Source organism: Neodothiora populina (genome assembly GCF_041146345.1).
Source record: "Neodothiora populina strain CPC 39397 chromosome Unknown canker_contig_15, whole genome shotgun sequence".
NCBI lineage: Eukaryota > Fungi > Ascomycota > Dothideomycetes > Dothideales > Dothioraceae > Neodothiora > Neodothiora populina.
Genome location: NW_027191413.1, coordinates 72,185 through 90,966, shown reverse-complemented (window position 1 = coordinate 90,966; position 18,782 = coordinate 72,185). Strand labels below are relative to the sequence as shown.

Sequence of the window (18,782 nt, the reverse complement as noted above, 5' to 3'; positions counted from 1 at the left end):
CGTCTTTCCAGACAGTCATATCACGACTATCGTTGCCGAATGGCTTGAAAGAGCCGAGCCAGTTGTAGTCACCATCGATGGTCTTGGACGTCGCCACACCGACTGCGGCAGCCCCGTAGTTTGAACTATCGCTGTGGAACCACATAACGTATTCGTCATTGCCTTGGTTATAAATAACCTTTGGTCTTTCGACAACTGAATCACCAGAGATACTTGTGCCTGCGATTGGGGAAAGGACTGGACCACGGTTTTCCCACGATACAAAATCACTGGACTTGTAGCAGCTGACGCCGATGAAGTGTCCGCTAGTTGTCTCCCCAGTCTTGTCCTCACCAAACCAGTAATAGGAGCCATCGTCGCCTTGGATGATGTCGCCGCCATGTGCTTGAATGGGCGTGTTGTCTGTTGCAGTCATGTTCAAAGTGGGGAAAAACTTGACGGAAGAGCCTGCTAGAACATATGAACATTACCAGACCAGGCTCGGCTCGTGTCTTGGAGAGGAAACTCACTACTCTGCCTTTTCGGAAAGTGAGGTGGTCTGGCTATGACAGTGCTTACCACCAAGCCGAGCATGACCACAAAGGCGTTGGCGTACATGATTGCCTGGAGCGATGAAGAATGTTATGGGGAATAGTGGACGGAAAGAAGGTCGAGGGCAACACTTTATACACCTACCGGCTTGATGGCTATTATATAGGTCATCGATACATAATTTCGTCCTACCTGATATTCACAATCTGTGCAGATAGTCACTCGTATTGAGGCGAAAGGCATCCTTCAGATCCATACTACAACTTAGTATGCTCGCAAACAATTTATGTTCAGGTGAGCCGTCGAAGAGCTGCTTGCCTAATAGGTTCCAGTATGCAAAACATCCAGCGCTAAATAAAAGAAGGTTATGGGAGATGGGTAAATATGCAACGTGATCCGTCATGTATAGGAGAGTTGTGACGATCCCAAGGTATGCGGCGAGCCAACTACTGCAATGTGACGCTTGTGGTGGAGTTCTCTCAAGCGTGATTCATGGAAGTACTTGTATAATCAATCAGTCGGCGCTTACATCGCCATAGATGCCATGTGCAGCCGGCTGATTTATAACCCAATTGCCTCGATCAGACTTAGTATTGAGGCTGGCCAGCTCTGGCAATCCACCGTAGACGCTACTTTGAAGGGAAGCAGAGTGTCGACACATGACGTCCAAAAGAGCATGTGTCATAAGTTCGCTGTCACGCCTGTACTATGGTCGAAGGATTGGAGTTCTGTAGGACATTTGATGCTAGCGACCGAGGTATGTAGATCCATCTCCGCACGAGCAGGGTGGAGTATAGCAAATGCCAAACCTTCAACTGCAAAGTACTGTACATATATTACCGTTATGCATGTCCATTGTAATGTCTCGTAAACGGCGTAACATGAAAGTTGGGGTTACATCCAGAGACACAAGCGACATGGCGACAACTACAAGACTCGAGTCGTGTTTGGATATGGGAGAGCAGCTTATCTGCTTATCTGATCATCGCCTGCGAAATCGGAGCATCGGGATCGGCAGCGGGCCGAGCAAGCCTCCTCGAGGACCTATCTGGGACGCCGGCGGCCTATCAATGATGGTATCATCGCAGTGATGGACGGAAAGAGAAGGCGGGTGGATCAGAAGAGCTTACCAGGTGGATCTGTGGGGCAGGATAGCATGGTAGATGATCACGTATAAGAGAGCTATAGCTCGCCGTTCTTCCACTCGTAGGCGTGTTTCACTTTGCCATACAGTGCTAGATAATCACACCTTCGACAATGGATGAGAAGCATGAACTGCTCGCAGAGCTGCCTCTGCACTCGCACGATGCAGGCGTCACCAAGAACCGTTCAAGATGCAAGTCAAGACTGGGACGGGGTCTACTTGCAGCAGTTGTAGGAGGCCTGGCAGTTTGGTCCTTGGTCTCGACACCAAGCTTGAAGCCTTCATTGCACAATCACAATTCCCATGAAACGTCACAGTATTGTGGCCAGGTTGATCCAATTCTGCCGGAGCACCAAACACCAAAGCTTGTGGATATGGACCGAGGCTTGGAGTCTGAGAGCTTTGAGAAGGTCTCGATAGAGCGATTGTCTAAAGCTGTCCAGGTCAAGACTCAATCTTTCGATGATATGGGCTTGATTGGAGAAGATAAGAGATGGGACGTCTTTTACCCTTTCGCTGAATACCTCAAGAAGACCTTCCCATTGGTCCACGACAAGTTGCAGTTGGACGTCGTCAACACCCACGGCTTGGTCTACACGTGGAAGGGCTCGGATGCTTCCTTGAAACCAACCCTTCTGATGGCACATCAGGACACCGTCCCTGTTCCTGACGCAACAGTCGACGCATGGACTCACCCTCCATTCGACGGCTTCTTCGATGGAGAGTACATTTGGGGCCGTGGATCATCGGACTGCAAGAACCAATTGATTGCCATTCTGGAAGCAGTCGAAGAGCTGGTCGGTGCCGAATTTGAACCGACTCGCACTGTCATTCTCTCGTTTGGATTCGATGAGGAGATCAGTGGCAGGGAAGGCGCTGGTCACCTCGCGCCTTTCCTGAAGGAGAAGTATGGATCCGACTCCCTCGCTGTCATCGTCGACGAGGGAGCGGGCATTGCTGATGCCTGGGGAGCAGTCATGGCTACTCCTGGTGTGGCGGAGAAAGGCTACACCGATGTCGTCATCACAGTCCGCATGCCAGGTGGACACTCCTCTATCCCTCCTGACCACACTAGCATTGGTGTTGTCAGTGAGCTGATTCAGCTCATTGAAGCCGACCCATACCCTACCCATCTCGACAGCCAGAACCCCTATCTCGGCAAGCTACAGTGTGGTGCCGCCCATGGTCCAAGTTTCCCCAAGAAGCTCCGTCATCTCCTCGAGGCCGACAAGCGTCAATGCAGCTCTAAGAAGGGAGATATTCTTGCCATTGAGGCCGCAAAGGAGGGACCTGCTATTCAGTATCTCATGCAGACTTCTATTGCTGTCGACACCATTATTGGTGGTGTCAAGGTCAATGCTCTTCCTGAGCGTGTCTCGGTCGATGTCAACCACCGCGTCAATATCGGAGAAAAGCCTGAAGACGTGCATGCTAAGATCACTAAGCTCGCAAAGGGAGTGGCTAAGAAGTACGGCCTTGGCCTGAATGCCTTCAATGGAGTTGAGGAAGCACCGTCTTCGATCTCCTTATCCGCAGTCAACACAACTCTGCAAGTCGCACCAGTCACCCCGACCGAGATCGATGGAGTGACACCCTACTCTGTACTTTCCGGCACCACCCGAGCTCTCTATGGCGAGAAGCTGATCATGGCTCCCGGAATCATGACTGGCAACACAGACACTCGCTACTACTGGGATTTGACGAAGCACATCTTCCGTTACGGTCCTGGCTGGGCCGAGGGCCAGTCGGACGGCTTGACCGGCGTTCACACTGTCGACGAGAAGATTTCGATCAAGAGCCACGTTGCTGCTGTGAAGTGGTTCAGCCTGTTCATCAGGAACATGGATGAGGCCGACCTTGAATAGATGTATAGTTTATGAGCCTGGAGATGCATCGATGTAGATAAAATGATAATGCAACCATTTGATCAACCAAGAAATCCAGTTCACTATCAAGTGTTGTAAGCTCACTACCGGTCAACTTTGACATATATATGTTTCACGGGGGTGTAGGTGTACGATCACGGTGTCGTTTTTAGTGCCATATTGCCTTGCGTGGATTGCCATGAGTGTGATATCCATCATTGTGCCAAAGTACATGTCTTACACACGTGGACAAAAGCTTGCCGCATCGGCAAATCAGACGCTTGAGCCTCGCTTACAGTATTGAGGCCCCTCCATTTTTGGCTCACTCCTGAAACGCCGATCAACCTTTCGTCATTTGGTGGCAACGAGTGTTGAATAACCATCCTGAATGGTGCTAGACTCGAGTTTTGACTGCCTTCCAGAAGGCGATATACCATGAGCCGTTTGTTATGACTGCTGAAGTGTCTGTGATGCTCGCCGTGCTATGACCCTTCCATGTGAAGTAGCCTCATAGGTAGTAGACTTGTTCATTTCCTCTTTCCTCAACATTCGTTTCCTGCTTCGCCTTTGTATATCCTTCCCATACTCGTGTCTTGCTATTCCTACTCTTGTCTTTCATTCTTTCAAGCAAAACATAATGCACTTTTCTACTCTCTTGCTGGCTGCTGGTACAGCCGGCCTTGCCTTCGCTGCTCCTCTGGAGCGCACTTCGAAACGGTCCAACAAATTACAATTCTTCGGAATCAATGAGAGCGGTCCAGAGTTTGGTACGAACAACATCCCCGGAACTCTCGGGACCGACTATGTCTGGCCGACTCTGAGCACGATCGACACTTTTGTCAACAAGGGCATGAACGTCTTTCGCGTCAACATCCTCATGGAGCGGCTGGTCCCAACTTCCATGACTGGAGCGTGCGATGCGGCTTATCTGGCTGATTTGACCAAGACGGTCAAGTATATCACTGACAAGGGTGCTTATGCTATGATCGTGCCCCATAACTACGGGAGATATAATGGAAACATCATTCAGAGCACGAGTGACTTCAAGGCCTTCTGGACCACTATGGCCGAGAAGTTCAAGGCGAACCAGAAAGTCATCTTTGACACCAACAATGAATGTAAGTTCGGCCAGCGACCTGATCCAATAGCTTCGAATGTCCCTTCCGGGAGAAAGGATGTACACCATACTCACACACCTCCAAGTCCATGACATGCCCGGCTCCCTGGTCGCAGACCTCAACCAGGCCGCTATCAACGGCATCCGCGCAGCAGGCGCAACAACGCAATATATCACTATAGAAGGTAACGCGTACACAGGGGCTTGGACATGGACATCAACGGCGGGCACAGACGGCAAGACCAACGCCGACACGATGGGCAGCCTGACGGATTCCGCAGACAAGCTGATCTACCAGATGCATCAGTACCTCGACTCTGACGGGTCGGGTACCTCGGAGACGTGCGTCAGTGCGACGGTTGGTAGCGAGAGGCTCAAGGCTGCGACGCAGTGGTTGAGGACGAACAAGAAGGTTGGTCTTGTGGGCGAGTTCGCTGGTGGCGCGAACGATGTTTGTCAGAGCGCTGTCAAGGATATGTTGAAGTATATGGATAATAATGCTGACGCGTGGTCCGGTGCACTTTGGTGGGCTGCTGGACCTTGGTGGGGAAATGATTACATCGTAAGTTTTTTGTTGCAAATGATTGCCATTTTCCGCGGTACTGATTTGTTCGTCGCAGTTCTCTATGGAGCCAGATACTGGAAAGTCTTACTCTGCTTACCTTGACACGATCATGGCGTATGCGTAAGCGAGTGCAGGTGCATCGCTAATGTACCACAGGAAAGGTCCATTCCGAATCCTTCTCTAGTAAAGTACCCTGCTTCATGTTTAAAGAAGAGAAGGGTCTGTGACTTCAGAAAGTGTTAATATAGGCGTCGACAGGTGAAGAATGGTTGAACTGAAGATGAAGTATCAGTAAGGAGCTACTAAAGTGTATTCAATCTAGATATGAACTGTAATTCAATTTAAAGTGAAGAACAAATGTATAGGATTTTGACTTAATCAATAATCAGTAAAGGATGGCTGAATGAATAGCAAAGAGTTGTTGAACAGAGGGTAAAACGTGAATAAGTTGACAGTGGAGCATAAGTGAGTAGATAGTGAAGTATAAATGAACAGATAGAATACTTGTTAGGGTAGACGAAGGGGGTCAAGTGATATGGCCTTCCAGTCCAGGTCGTAAATCGTATATGTATCATCTAAGAAGAGTCTTGAGTTATCTCCTCTGAATCTACTGCCTCCCTCTCCACCCTGACAGCTGTTCTCTCTTGCTCAAACTTCCTGCAACTAGCTCTACCCTTTTCGACATCCACAAACCAAATCACTACGCTAGCCACCGCACAGATGGCAAACAAGAAAGGAAACCCAAGCCAATTGTTGTTGGTAGCATTGATGATGGCCTGAACGACGTTGGGACCGATAATAGAGCTTGCACGATTAGTGATGCCAAAGAGCCCGAAGAACATATTCTCGTAACCTCTGGGCGTGACTTCTGACATCATCGTCTGAGCGTAGGCATAGTAGGGCGCTTGAAAGAGACCAAAGATGACGTTGTAGAAGTAAAACTCCCACATGTTGTGGTACCCGACTCGTTTCGTCCAGATACCAAGCATGCCGTAGAAGGGGATGAGAACACTGAAAAAGTTTGTGATTTGGAACATACGTTTTGTGGAGCTAATATTGCATCGAGTCAGCAGAGCATAAATCGGCGAGTATCCCTGCAGGAGTAAGAGACTCTCACGACAACTCACATTTTGAGCCATCGCTGAATATACCAGAAACTAAAAGTAGAGAAGGTCGAGCAACACGCTTGGGCGATTCCCAAGTAAGTGATCTGCAAAAAGCTGAAGTTGACTTGGTCCGCCTGGATGATCGAAACAAGTGTGCCGGTTGTGTTCAAGCCATCAGCAAGAAGGAAGAAGGCGACAAGATAGGTGAAGGTTTGCGGTAGATGACGGATCTCTTTCAATGCCAGACTGACTTGCTTCCAGCCGATGGTCAAGTAAGAAGATCCTGTGGGGAGCTTGGGACCAGGTCGTTTCTGCTGGAATATGAACCACCATACTCCGAGGACCACCCAGTATGTATTAGTCAGGAATAATGCCCAATTATTCGCGTAGTCGTTGCCCTTCAGCGGGAGCAAAACACTTAGGTTGATCGCAAGTGTGAACAGATATCCAATGTTGGAATGAGCTGTGGAGATGGAAGAAACGTGGTTCTTCTCCAGAGACTCAATGCGGTCATATTCTTCTTGGGTGATCTTGCCACTGTTGAGGTCCTCTTCTCGTGCAGCCCGGACGTGAGGCATGTACCGAGCAAGTCTCGGAAAGACGGCCGCATAGAAGACCAGGGTCGCTCCATATGCAATATATGAAATGATATATAGGACCATAGCGGTCGGCCACTGGCTTGCATGCTTGATGCCCATGAAGCCATATTGGAACATCCAACAGATCGCAGTGAGCACAAGCAAGAGCCATCGGCCGAAGGAGCCGTAGTCGGCTGCACTTCCCAGACTGACGAAGAGTAGGGTCATGACAGCGAAACAGATGCCGTTCGCGATCAATACTACAGACGCAACGCTGCGAGTGCCACTGCCCCACGGTAACACACACCCACCAGTACTACAATTTCCGGAGGCTACAGGAAAAACTGTCGGATCATGGCCAGCGGCGGTTAGGGTCGACTGGAAGCTAGGGAAACGTTAGTATACATACCAAGATACAAATTTCCAACAGAGCCAACACCATAATCGATGCAAATGTAAATATTGAGATCGAAAGATCGGATAAAAGCAATACCGCAGGGCAATCACACGACCTACAGGGTCTGGCTGTAAGAGCCAGGTCCGACACCATTGTCGCCATTGTAATAGAGATAATACGACCAGAGCTCCTTGCGACTCGTGGTAGGTTGACCAAATGCGTCTTCGTCAGCACCGAACAATCGGGCATATCGCTCGACATTCTGTTTGATCTCCGTCTTCCGTGTCGAGGCATCATTGGACTTGGTCGGCTCCACAACAATTGTGGAGTCGTCTTTGGTACTGTTCATGGTGAGATTTATTGTATTAGAACAGGACAGATCGGGCCCTACACTAGCTGTACTGCTTGTGGCATGACTACCAGGAAGGAGAGGTTGCTGCTCCTGAGATAAGGCCGCCATGTCCAAGTCGATAGCCAATACCGCTCACAGAAACTAAGTTACTTGTGTGTACAGGAGCAGAAGAGATAGGGCAAACCGGAAGTAGATCTTTGCCTTGGCAGCATTATGGTAGATCTAAAGTATACCTATCTATGCGGGTGAATTGATATCTACCTTAGGGGTATCATCTTATCACGAGAGGATATGCGAGTGCAGTACAAAAGAGCTCGTTTTTAGTCATTAATCTTTCTCTAGGCAGTTATTGACAGTTTACTGGACAGTCATTGACCATTCACTAGGTAGCTATTCACTAATCACTGGGTAGCCATTCACCATTCATCGAGGGTTCATTGACACTTCATGCGCGAGTCACTCATTACTCGTTGAGAAGTCATTACCCAATTATCGAGGAGTCATTAAGAGATCGAAGACCGTTCATAGAGGAGTTGTTGCATGTTCATTGTTGAGTCATTAACTAAATACGAGCTCCTTTGTAGCTGAGGTATATGGGAGACGATGGACCCTGAACGACTTTCTCCTGTTGGCGCATATAGAGTGGGGTCATCCCTGCAACTGGAAGGACTGCCGTTCGTCGACCTCTTAGCGATGGAGGTCACAAGTACCTGCCTAGGGCTAAGGTAACACTCGTGAGCTTATAAAGTGTCTGCGAGGCGATAAAGTAATTTCGACGACCCGAATTATCTGCTTGCTACTATGGCTGTCGAGATATTGCCATTCGGATCAGAACAGCAGTTCCAAAGCGTTGCACAGCTCTGGAACTCGCTTCTACCCGGATATCAGGTTCCAGCAGCGCATCTTCGGAGCTTATTACAGGATAAGCGAGGCAGTCACTATGTCGCTTGCTCATGTACATGCAAGACGCTCACCGCTCGTGTATGCACTTCAAATTGTCCGGTGATCGGGTTCGTCGGAACATATGTTGATGAATCGACATTTGATCAGGATGAACAGAAAGGCCACATTGCAGTATCATTGGTAGACGCTGGGTTTCAGAATAAGGGCGTGGGAACACAATTGCTGAATCATGCTTGCGATACCTTGCTCAGAACACATGGCTGCAACACTATTGTGTTAGGGTCAGTCTTCCCGCGATTTTGGCCTGGCGTGCCAACAGACATTCCTTCCAAAGATCAAGCATTCTTCAAGAAGACCTTGCAGCGACATGCCTTGTTGCAGCTCTCGGATGCCTGTCCTTGTCGAGACCTTTACATTGAACTAGACGATTATACTGTTCCCGCAGCTGTTATGCGAAGGGTCGCTGAGGCAGGCATCAATTTTACGCCTTTAGATGTCAAAGATGCCGAACAGTGCATTCGCAAGCAAAGACAGAATTTCAAGAATGATGGGTGGGTCGCAGCGTACGAAGAACTCGTAAGCAAAGGTCATTCACAGCAGATCATGGTCGCATACAACTCGGATCGGCAACAGGTCGGATGGACACTTATGGTAGAGGCCGACCTGCCAGTATGGGATACTCTGGCTTTTCCACATCTGCTCGGGCACAAGACTGGCTTGATAGCGTGTGTGGGTGTTGACGCAGACGCAAGAGGAGCCGGCATTGGCTTGGCGTTGGTGGGTAGTGCCCTCAAGGATTTACAGAGAAGAGGGGCTAGACACGTCTTTGTGGACTGGGTGGTCCTGCATGGATGGTATGAGAAGCTTGGATTCATGACATGGCGAGAATACCAGACGCTGACGTGGAGAGTTGTGGATGCTGCGACGTAGGAGGACTCTACTAGAATCTTGCTTTGACAAAGCAACGGTGCACGCATGACGCGGACAGCATACGATACATTACAATGGTGGATCAAATGAGAAAAGCGATGTCGTGGTCAAGCTCGATCCATGCTGTGAAGCGCTGAACAATCGAGCGTAGATGGCTCAAGCCCTGACGACTGCAGGTCACCAGCTGGCCGTGAGACCGAGAGAGATCGACATGTGCGCTACTATCAGAGATTGTATTACAATTCTCGCTTCCAGATGCAGTGTAAGGCAGATGCAATTAATGTACGGGCAACCTGAGTACCGTGGGTTCAGATCAAGATTCAGGGCTTGGCATCTCGTGCCTGCGACAACTCGATCATACTGGGACCAAAGGCACCACAAACCCTCCATGATACTCGATCTTGAGCGCTGTTTCATGCAGAGGCACAAGAGTTCCGTCCGGAACCCAATATGGCTATTGATTAAGTCCGCAGTACAAACGGAGTCGGGTCCGAATAGCCAAGAGCAATCAGGACGGGCGAGACAGATGCCGGCGCTACCCCAGCTCGATCTGGAGGGCTTTCCTTAGATTCCGATCGAGTCCTCGCGATCATGGTTTATAGATTATGTCGATTTTACCAAGTATTCTATAGTCAGTCGACAACATGTGCTGTCCATTGAATGAAATGTATGCTTGTGCCTATAACTCTGTCGTGTTTCCCGCCCCATGATGACGGCCATCTCTCTTCTGCGGTCTCATTCTACCATCTCGCAACCAGGCGCAGGTAGAAACAAGAGCGGCGTGATCATGAAGCGCGCTAGCCCTACGGACCATAATGGCGCGGAACGTGTGATGAAGCGCCGTCAACATGCAACGGTGAGTTGGGTAGCACAGACAGAATGATGTGTACGTTCGACTAAGTTCCGCATAGCAAGCAGGAGAGCACATGTCAACACAACAAGAGTTGAACCAGCGCGATGAAGTGAGAGTTGAATCCCGACTACCGGAGCGATCTTCCGGCGCAGCCAATGCAAAGGACGAGCATGTGACAAGAGCGAGAGATGAGCACAAGAAACTCCAGGAAGAGGACGAGGACGAGGACGACGATAGCAGTATCTACAGCGAGGATGACGACGAAGACGATGAATATGGTCAGTTCGCCGAGGTCGAGGATCCAATTGCAACCGCTGCCCCCGCTGCAAGGGCAACAGACCGTGTACCGGCGAACGCAGTCAAGCCATCACCAAATCCATACTTCTATGATGGCTTGTATGCGCCGAGTGGTTTCGACATGATGGGCATCTTGGTAAGACGATCAGCGTAGCGCGCATGTTCTCCACTTGCTGACTTCAACGCGACCAACAGCTTCGAGTCGCTACAAGGTCGAATCCGATCATCGACATTGGTATGGTAGACACCAACTGTGCCCTCGTGCTTTGCGATACTTTCCAGCCCGACTGTCCCATCGTCTACTGTTCCGAGGGGTTTGAGGCTTTGACTGGATACAAACAAGAAGAAATCCTTGGACGCAACTGTCGCTTCCTCCAGAAGCCTCCGGCGGTGCCCATCGAGACGGAGAGTAGTCGCAGAAATACGGCTGCGACCTCAAGATATACCAGCCACAAGGTGCAGGAGCTAGATCTGGCTGCTCTGGCAGACTTCAAAGCGCAGATAATGTCTGGTAACGAAGCACAGATTACTGTCACAAACTACACCCGATGGGGAGCACCTTTTACAAATATCCTCACAGCCATACCCCTGAGTTGGGATACCGCGCCCGCCGAACGCAAGAGGTACATCGTGGGATTTCAGGTGAACCGTGAGGCCGTCTTTATCAATCGCTGAACGACCATCCGCACAATTGGTGCAGAGCATCACTATCAAGCGAGGAAAAAACCACAGAGTGTGTGTCGATGGGGCAATGCAACAATGTGTTGCTGACAGAAGGACCGTGGTGCTTGGCAGCACGGGAACACAATATGCAGGCTCCGCCAATGGAGAGGAGTGTACCTTGATCAGCCACAAACATATGCGTTTCAAAGGCACCACCCAGAGGAACAAGTCGACAAAGAATTATTGTACTGCATCTTGGTCGCACGCTCTTCGGCGTATTGGTAATGCGCCTACCTGGTGCATGTGGTATGCTTGGAGCCGCCGGAGGCGCAAGTACCGAACTACAAGGCAGTCACTGCCCATCGGAAGCAGCTCCTGGAAGGTTCAGTGGTGGAAAGCCCGAGAGCTCTGTCCCGACCATGATATTGCGCGTATGGTACTAGGTACCAGGACTGCATGGAGCAGAGAAATATCGAGTCTGCAAAGGTCAAGATCAAAGACGTCGGTCGCTCTAGATTGACCATTCCCACGAGAGTAGCACGACTGTCAGCATGGATCATGCATGGCTGTTGAATATGCCTCGTAGGCTTTGGTCGGGAAAGTGGTGGCGGGTAAACCGGGATGAGGAATGGGGCAAGGGGACATGTGATTTTAATTAACAAAATTAACATGTCCACCATGTCAGCGTGTGCTGTCACGTAGATAGAGCATTTTTCGGGGTTATCTTGCGACTAAAGGGACAATTCACTGGCAGGATTTGTGATATGGTATGCCTAGGTACTCTATATTCTCTCGTGTAACCAAAGTAAAGCCTGATAATCAGCGCGGATATGAATCACGACTTACTGATGTAGACCATACATATCCTAGGATGTTCTTAACAACCTGCATATCAGGCGTAAACAACCACTGAATTGCAATAGGACAAACATGACGGTTAAGGTGCAGCTTTGAGAACAAGTTCACGGCCCGATCAGCCAAGACATGTGGGATCTGTTGGTTCCTGGCGGAGGAGCTATAAGTATTTCTCCGATCGTGTACAAAGTGCTGGACTTGCTCTCGAAGGGTTTGTTTTGTGTTACCTGTAAGGTTACCTTAGGTACCTTAGCAGATGACGCTGTGATGACATGCTTTCGTTTGCACACTCATGGTGATGATGACAAGCATGCATTCGGTCGTGATGATGATAGCCGATGCTAACAGGAACTTGTAACGCTTTAGTTCCTTTGGACAAGTGGATAGGTTCATCGGTGAGGAGATCCCTGTAGTAGTGTCCTGTCATTTCACGATTAAAGTGTTGTTGTGCTCTGTTACTACGGATTATTCTACCTCACCTGAAGCTTCACTTCCGCGGCTCACATTATTACAGCATTATGACACCCATGCGAGTGACATCACTAGTATCGAGAAATGCATATCGACTGCCCGTGTTGCACTCAAATACTGTAGGCAAAGTAAAACCTATAATTTGTTCTCGTTCTCTATCCCAAAGTCATCAAGCTCCATCTTCATCTTTCAAGTCATCTAGACGTCCCTCTACTTCTATCCCAATCATAAGAAACACTAGAAAAATGTCTTCGGAAAACAACAACGAGCAGTTCAAGCTCGAGAACCTGTTCAATGTCAAGGACAAGGTCGTCGTCGTCTCCGGCGGTGGTTCAGGCATCGGTCTGATGGCCACCCAGGCCTTTGCTGTCAACGGAGCCAAGGTGTACATTATTGGCCGCACCAAGGAGAAACTGGACAAGGTCGCCGAGGTCTACGGCAAGGACATTCCTGGCCAGATCGTCCCTCTGCAGGGCGACATTACCAGCAAGGAGAGCATCGCAGCCATGGTCAAGGAGATCGAGTCCAAGGAAAAGTGTGTGTGCATTTTGGTAAACAACGCCGGCATCTCATCCAAGACTCTACAAACAGAAGCGAAGAGCGCAGAAGAGATGAAGGCAAACCTCTTCGACAACGCCGACTCGACCTTCGAGGACTGGACCGAGACTTACAGGACAAACGTGCCGCAATGCTTCTTCATGACGACCGCCTTCCTTCCTCTTTTGGCCAAGGCCACTGAGCACCAATACGGCTTCTCGGGCTGCGTCATCAACACGTCTTCGATCTCGGGTATTGTCAAGACCTCGCAGCATCACTTTGCCTACAACGCATCCAAGGCGGCCACTATCCATCTGACCAAGATGCTGGCATCTGAGATCGCCGCCAACGGCATCAAGGTGCGCGTAAACACTATCGCGCCCGGTGTGTTCCCGTCGGAGATGACGGCCGATGACAGCGACGACAAACAGAAGAGCTTTGTGCCCGCGGAAAAGTACCACGAGAAGACGTCGGCCATGAGACCTGGCAACGACAGGGATATGGGCAATGCCATGTTATTCGCCGCGACGAATCAGTACCTCAATGCTGGCGTTGTGGTCGTAGATGGTGGATACGTGCTGACGCAGGGTGCTTTGTAAAAGTGCAACCGGCGGCATGGCAGTAACAGTAATAGTGGTGCCAGTAAGCTTTTCAATGATGTTATGAACAACATACAAAGGAGCTCGTATTTGGTTAATGACTTCACAATGAATATGCACAACTCCATCATGAACAGTCTTCGATCTTCTAATAACTCTTTAATAACTAGTCTATGACTTCTTAACAAATAGTGAATGACTAAGGCATGAAGTGTCAGTGAGCCCTTAATGAATAGTGAATGGCTACCCAGTAGATAGTTGATGACTGTCTAGTAGACTGTTGATAAATGCCTAGAGAAAGGTCAATCACTAAAACGGGCTGCATAGTATTGATTATTCCTCGATAGACACATTTTCTCATTAGTTCCATAATATCATCTTGTATTTACATTGTGTCATCCTGACCAGACATTAATCATGCTATACCATCAAACCAGTTCGAGGCCTTAACCCCATCCCGATATGCTCTCCCTCGCTAAGTACACACGTCATCGAACAATTTACACAACAGAAACGAAACACAAAACAGGGCTTCTACATCTTCCCCCAACCCAACCGCCTGAACAGCCAAAAATAAGTACAAATCCCACCCCAAAGCGCCCAACCCATGACCGCCTTGACCGACAAAGACGCCGATCCCAAGACCGACTTTCCCATCACCGACAGCGAAGACGAAGCCGACGAAACAGCAGGAACATACAAATCCGGCAAAGTATCCTCGGCTGCATTGTAGATGTATTCCTCGATCGTGCTGTCCGGAGCGCCTGGCACGAAGAACATAAGGCGCATGGCGTTGTAGGTTGTTTCTTGATAACGTTTTGATCTGGCGAACATTTGGGATTCGAAGAGGGAGATTTGCTGGGAGAGGAGGTGGGGCTTGCTGTTATCGTTGAGAGTTGGGATTGATGAAGAGGACATGGGAGACGCAGCGGTGATGATGGCTTCGGCTAGAGACATTGCGTCTGCTAATGCAAGATTGACGCCTTCTCCTGCAAAGGGTGTCATGAGGTGTGCCGCGTCTCCCAACAATGTCACGCCTGGTCGATGGGTCCACGAGTGACCGATGGGTAACATGTAGAGATTCATGGCGACGGGTTCCGCATCGGCGACTTGTAGAGCGTGTGTGAGTCGAGGATCGAAGTCTTTGTAGTCTTGTTGCGCGACGGCTAGGATCTTCTCGGGTGAGTCGGACGGCATGGTTTTGATCCGATCTTCGGGTTTGACAGCCCAAGTGCCCACTGTCAGTGTGCCGTCACCTAGTTGTTGGAGCATGAGAGCTTTGGAAGAAGAGAAAGAAAAGAGGGAGCCGAGGTTTACGAGTTTATGCAGGTCGGGATGAGTGCTTGCGACGTTCGTTATCGCGGTTCGTACGCCGGCTATACCAGAGTAGAAAGGCTGTTCGTCGGACACCAGAGGCCTGACTTTAGACCAGGCTCCGTCTGCTCCGACAAGCAGATCGACGCCCGAAACAGTAGTTTGGTCAAAGTGAAGAGTCAAGTCGTCGTCGATGCGGCGTAGTCGATGATTCCACGCTATCATATTGTTGGGCAGGGAATCGACAAGTATCTGTCGCAGTTTCGAGCGATCGATTTCTGGACGACCGAACTTGTCGCCCTCTTTGCCGGCGGCAGTATTCACATAGCGCCTCATTGTCTTGCCGTCGATGATCTGCATGGACTCGCCATCGAATCGGGCATGCGTCAGAAAGGCTTCATACAGACCGGCTTTCTTCAAGGCTGCCAGGCCAGTGCCGCTATGTAGATCCAAGGTGCCGCCTTGATTACGAGCGTTGGCACTGGATTCACCTTCGTAGACGGTGATGTCAAGGGGGACAGGTGATTGTGAGAGAATGCGCGCCAGTGTGCAGCCGGCAGGGCCTGCGCCTATGATGGCGATCTTGAGGGTGGTTGACATTTTGTTCTTTTGTGATGATGATAAAAGTGAGATAGATGGAGGTATTTGAGGGAGCAGTCACTGTCTATATATGTGTATATATACCTCTATACAAGTGACTCGAGACGGCAGCGCCAGTGATCCACTGTGGCAGGGTAGTATGTGAGTTATAGATAAAGGATCGAGGGGTCAGAGTCAAGAGATATGGTCAAACTCAAGAGTCCAAGGTCGAGTGAGATTCCAGGCAGATAATGTGGTCACCTACCTTACTGCACCGATGTATTTATATGCTCACGTTTTGTCATGGAGGAATGGTACGAATTGGCAGAAGTCGGCATTCTAGGTACCCACCTGACCGGTAGGATAAACTGTACAGCAGGACAGATACGGAGGTCGGAAGTTACGGAGCAGCGACGGCGACGGCAATGGAGAAACAGGAAAGAAGGAATGACGTTCAGCCGAGGATTCGCCGGACAGCGAAGTCCAAGCTTCTACCATCTTTCAACATTCCCCGTTCACCTTCACCGGCGAGCGGCTGGCGACGCATACAAGCCATAGAGACAAGCGAAGAGCGAGAGAGCAAGAGAAAGACAGAAAGAGAAGCAGAGAACAGAAGAGAAAGGACAGACGAGAGAAAAAGACAATTGATTGATTGATTGATTGATTGACTGACAATGCTTCGAACGCGGTTGGTCCGCAGCGGAGCCACGAGCGCCGTGACTGCTCGTCTTTGCGCGCCTGCAGTTTATTCTTCGACATCAGCGCCTTCCTTTCTTGTTCAGTCTCAATGGTCTCCCAGGAGTGCGGTATGTTTTGTCTCCAATTCTCATCTCCATCTCCTTTCCATCTCCATCTCCATCTCCATCTCCATCTCCATCATACAGAGAGCAAGTCGACTGACAATGCCAACCAGCGGACATTCGCAGACGTCAAGAAACCCGCCGACGATGCCGTCCTCCCGGGTGCAGCAGACGTGCCTCCTCCCACCACTGACCCTGCCGCCACTCCTGTCGGCGTCCAGCCAATGCCCAGGGCCCCTCCTACTCCAGAGGCTGTAGGCGCCACACCTCCTCCTCCTCCTCCTCCTTCATCCGCTACATCCTCGCCGAGCACCAACATGGGCAACCTGCCTCCTCTGGGCACCGGCACTGCCGCCGTCGCTCCTGGCCAGGGCTCCCCCAGGCCCAAGCCCCGTCGCTTCCGCCGCTTCCTCGCCACCTTCCTGATCCTCTCGTCTCTCGGTTACGCCGGCGGCGTCTACTACTCGCTCGTCTCGGACAACTTCCACGACTTCTTCACCGAATACGTGCCCATGGGCGAGGAGGCCGTCGCCTACTTTGAAGAGCGCGAGTTCCGCAAGCGATTCCCCACGCGTTTCCAGAGGAACAAGTACCCCCAGATCCGCGGCGAGAACAAGGTCACAATCGGCAAGTCGTCGGGAGTCGTGTCCAAGCCGTCTGAAGAGCTGAGCAACGATAAGGGCCCTCACGTGAGCGCGGTCACGGAAAACAACCGGGAATTCGCCAAGCAGACGCCTTCGCAGGCCACCGGTGCGGAGAAGACTCAGGCTGTGCAGGAGGCCAAGAAGGAGTCCGCAAAGGCTCCCAACGCTGCTGCCCAGAAGAAGGCCGAGGTCAAGACTGTCGAGTCGCCGCCTGCCGCTCCTGTCTCGACCGGTCCTGCCTCGTCTCTCGTCGACAACCTCAGCCAGCCCAACGCCGCAGAGCCTGTCGTGCAGGATGTCATCCAGATGCTCAACGACATCATCACTGTCGTCAACAACGACGCCAACAGCAGCAAGTACGAGTCGACCATCTCGCAGGCCAAGTCCCAGGTCACCAAGATCGTCGAAGACATTGCCACGCTCAAGGCGCGCATCGAGAAGGAGGCTCAGGACCAGATCAACAACGCACACGCCGACTTCGACACGGCCGCCCACGAGCTCGTGCGTCGTCTGCAGGGCGAGATGAAAGAGCAGGAAACACACTGGCGCGACGAGTACGAGACGGAGCGCGAGAAGCTGTCGCAGGGCTACCAGAACAAGCTGGCCGCCGAGTTGGACGTTGTGCGCAAGGTCGCCGAGCAGCGCGTGCAGAATGCCCTGATCGAGCAGGAGATTGCTCTGCAGCGCAAGTTTGCCCAGTCTGTCAAGGACCGCGTCGAGCAGGAGCGTGCCGGGCGTCTGTCCAAGCTCGACGAGCTGTCCAGTAGTGTTGCCGAGCTCGAGAAGCTCACGGGCGACTGGAACAAGGTCGTCGACGCCAACCTCAAGACTCAGCATCTCCACATTGCTCTCGATGCCGTTCGCAATGCCGTCAACAAGTACGACCACCCGACGCCTTTCGTCAACGAGCTCGCCGCTCTCAAGGAGATCAGCAGCAACAACGATGTCGTCAATGCCGCCATTGCCTCGATTCCTCCTACCGCCTACCAGCGCGGCATCCCCACTCCCGCCCACCTGATCGAGCGATTCCGACGTGTCGCCTCCGAGGTCCGCAAGGCTTCGCTGCTGCCCGAAGAGGCCGGCATCGCCAGCCACGCCGCCAGTGCGGTTCTGAGTCGCTTCATGTTCCAGAAGCAGGGCACCGGTGTGCCCGACGGCGACGATGTCGAGGCTGTCTTGACAAGAACCCAGGTTTCTCTCGAGGAAGGTGACCTCGATGGCGCCGCCAGAGAGATGAACAGCCTTCACGGCTGGGCCGGTGTGTTGAGCAGAGATTGGGTCGCCGAGTGCAGAAGGGTTCTGGAGGTCAAGCAGGCACTTGATGTAAGTTTCTCTTTCCTCATCCTTTTTACTTTAGTGCGAGAGATGCTGATGATAATGATTCACAGGTCATCGCCACCGAGGCCAGACTCCAGAGTCTGCTCGCGGATTAAGCGGAGACGTACATGATGTAAGAAAGACCTTGTCAGACGAGAACAGAGGAGATGGAGAAATGAGGGAACAAGAACCAGAGGCATAAAGATAGATGTAAGAACGAGGGACGGAAGGGAAGAAAAGTCGTGGTCTTTTCCCGGGCAGTGGAATACAGACATGTATCTCGTTTTTCCTCCCTATTCTTACCTGCACTGCTTACCTACCTTCCTATAACAGTCTCTAGATTTCTTGTCCTTTTACCCCTGTAT

General features: G+C 50.9%; 7 protein-coding genes across 10 annotated transcripts; 6 read left to right on the top strand and 1 right to left on the bottom strand.

Moving 5' to 3' along the window:
- Window positions 1–1,788: 1,788 nt before the first annotated feature.
- AAFC00_002413 (uncharacterized protein) lies at window positions 1,789–3,540 on the top strand (the record flags this gene model as incomplete). Its single annotated transcript, XM_069341723.1, has 1 exon — window positions 1,789–3,540. The coding sequence occupies one exon, from the start codon at window positions 1,789–1,791 to the stop codon at window positions 3,538–3,540; it is 1,752 nt and encodes a 583-aa protein (XP_069198233.1).
- A 637-nt stretch (window positions 3,541–4,177) lies between these two features.
- AAFC00_002412 (uncharacterized protein) lies at window positions 4,178–5,346 on the top strand (the record flags this gene model as incomplete). Its single annotated transcript, XM_069341722.1, has 3 exons — window positions 4,178–4,658; window positions 4,744–5,219; window positions 5,278–5,346. 3 exons carry the CDS (start codon window positions 4,178–4,180, stop codon window positions 5,344–5,346), a joined length of 1,026 nt encoding a protein of 341 aa, XP_069198232.1.
- A 451-nt stretch (window positions 5,347–5,797) lies between these two features.
- AAFC00_002411 (uncharacterized protein) lies at window positions 5,798–7,763 on the bottom strand (the record flags this gene model as incomplete). Of its 2 annotated transcripts, none has more annotated exons than XM_069341720.1 (3): window positions 5,798–6,272; window positions 6,350–7,291; window positions 7,423–7,763. In XM_069341720.1, the coding sequence occupies 3 exons, from the start codon at window positions 7,761–7,763 to the stop codon at window positions 5,798–5,800; spliced, it is 1,758 nt and encodes a 585-aa protein (XP_069198230.1). The 2 variants fall into 2 exon arrangements, with proteins under 2 accessions (XP_069198230.1, XP_069198231.1); XM_069341721.1 differs by having other exon boundaries at window positions 7,423–7,652.
- Window positions 7,764–8,456: 693 nt separating this feature from the next.
- On the top strand, window positions 8,457–9,488 carry AAFC00_002410 (uncharacterized protein; the record flags this gene model as incomplete). 2 transcript variants are annotated; one of them, XM_069348014.1, is made up of 1 exon in its annotated part: window positions 8,457–9,488. In XM_069348014.1, the coding sequence occupies one exon, from the start codon at window positions 8,457–8,459 to the stop codon at window positions 9,486–9,488; it is 1,032 nt and encodes a 343-aa protein (XP_069198229.1). The 2 variants fall into 2 exon arrangements, with proteins under 2 accessions (XP_069198229.1, XP_069198228.1); XM_069341719.1 differs by having other exon boundaries at window positions 9,162–9,488.
- Window positions 9,489–10,194: 706 nt separating this feature from the next.
- AAFC00_002409 (uncharacterized protein) lies at window positions 10,195–11,313 on the top strand (the record flags this gene model as incomplete). 2 transcript variants are annotated; one of them, XM_069341716.1, is made up of 3 exons in its annotated part: window positions 10,195–10,344; window positions 10,400–10,774; window positions 10,834–11,313. In XM_069341716.1, the coding sequence occupies 3 exons, from the start codon at window positions 10,195–10,197 to the stop codon at window positions 11,311–11,313; spliced, it is 1,005 nt and encodes a 334-aa protein (XP_069198226.1). The 2 variants fall into 2 exon arrangements, with proteins under 2 accessions (XP_069198226.1, XP_069198227.1); XM_069341717.1 differs by having other exon boundaries at window positions 10,276–10,344.
- A 1,559-nt stretch (window positions 11,314–12,872) lies between these two features.
- Window positions 12,873–13,763, top strand: AAFC00_002408 (uncharacterized protein; the record flags this gene model as incomplete). The annotated part of the gene is made up of 1 exon (XM_069341715.1): window positions 12,873–13,763. The coding sequence occupies one exon, from the start codon at window positions 12,873–12,875 to the stop codon at window positions 13,761–13,763; it is 891 nt and encodes a 296-aa protein (XP_069198225.1).
- A 2,567-nt stretch (window positions 13,764–16,330) lies between these two features.
- Window positions 16,331–18,533, top strand: AAFC00_002407 (uncharacterized protein; the record flags this gene model as incomplete). Its single annotated transcript, XM_069341714.1, has 3 exons — window positions 16,331–16,462; window positions 16,570–18,423; window positions 18,489–18,533. The coding sequence occupies 3 exons, from the start codon at window positions 16,331–16,333 to the stop codon at window positions 18,531–18,533; spliced, it is 2,031 nt and encodes a 676-aa protein (XP_069198224.1).
- Window positions 18,534–18,782: the final 249 nt, after the last annotated feature.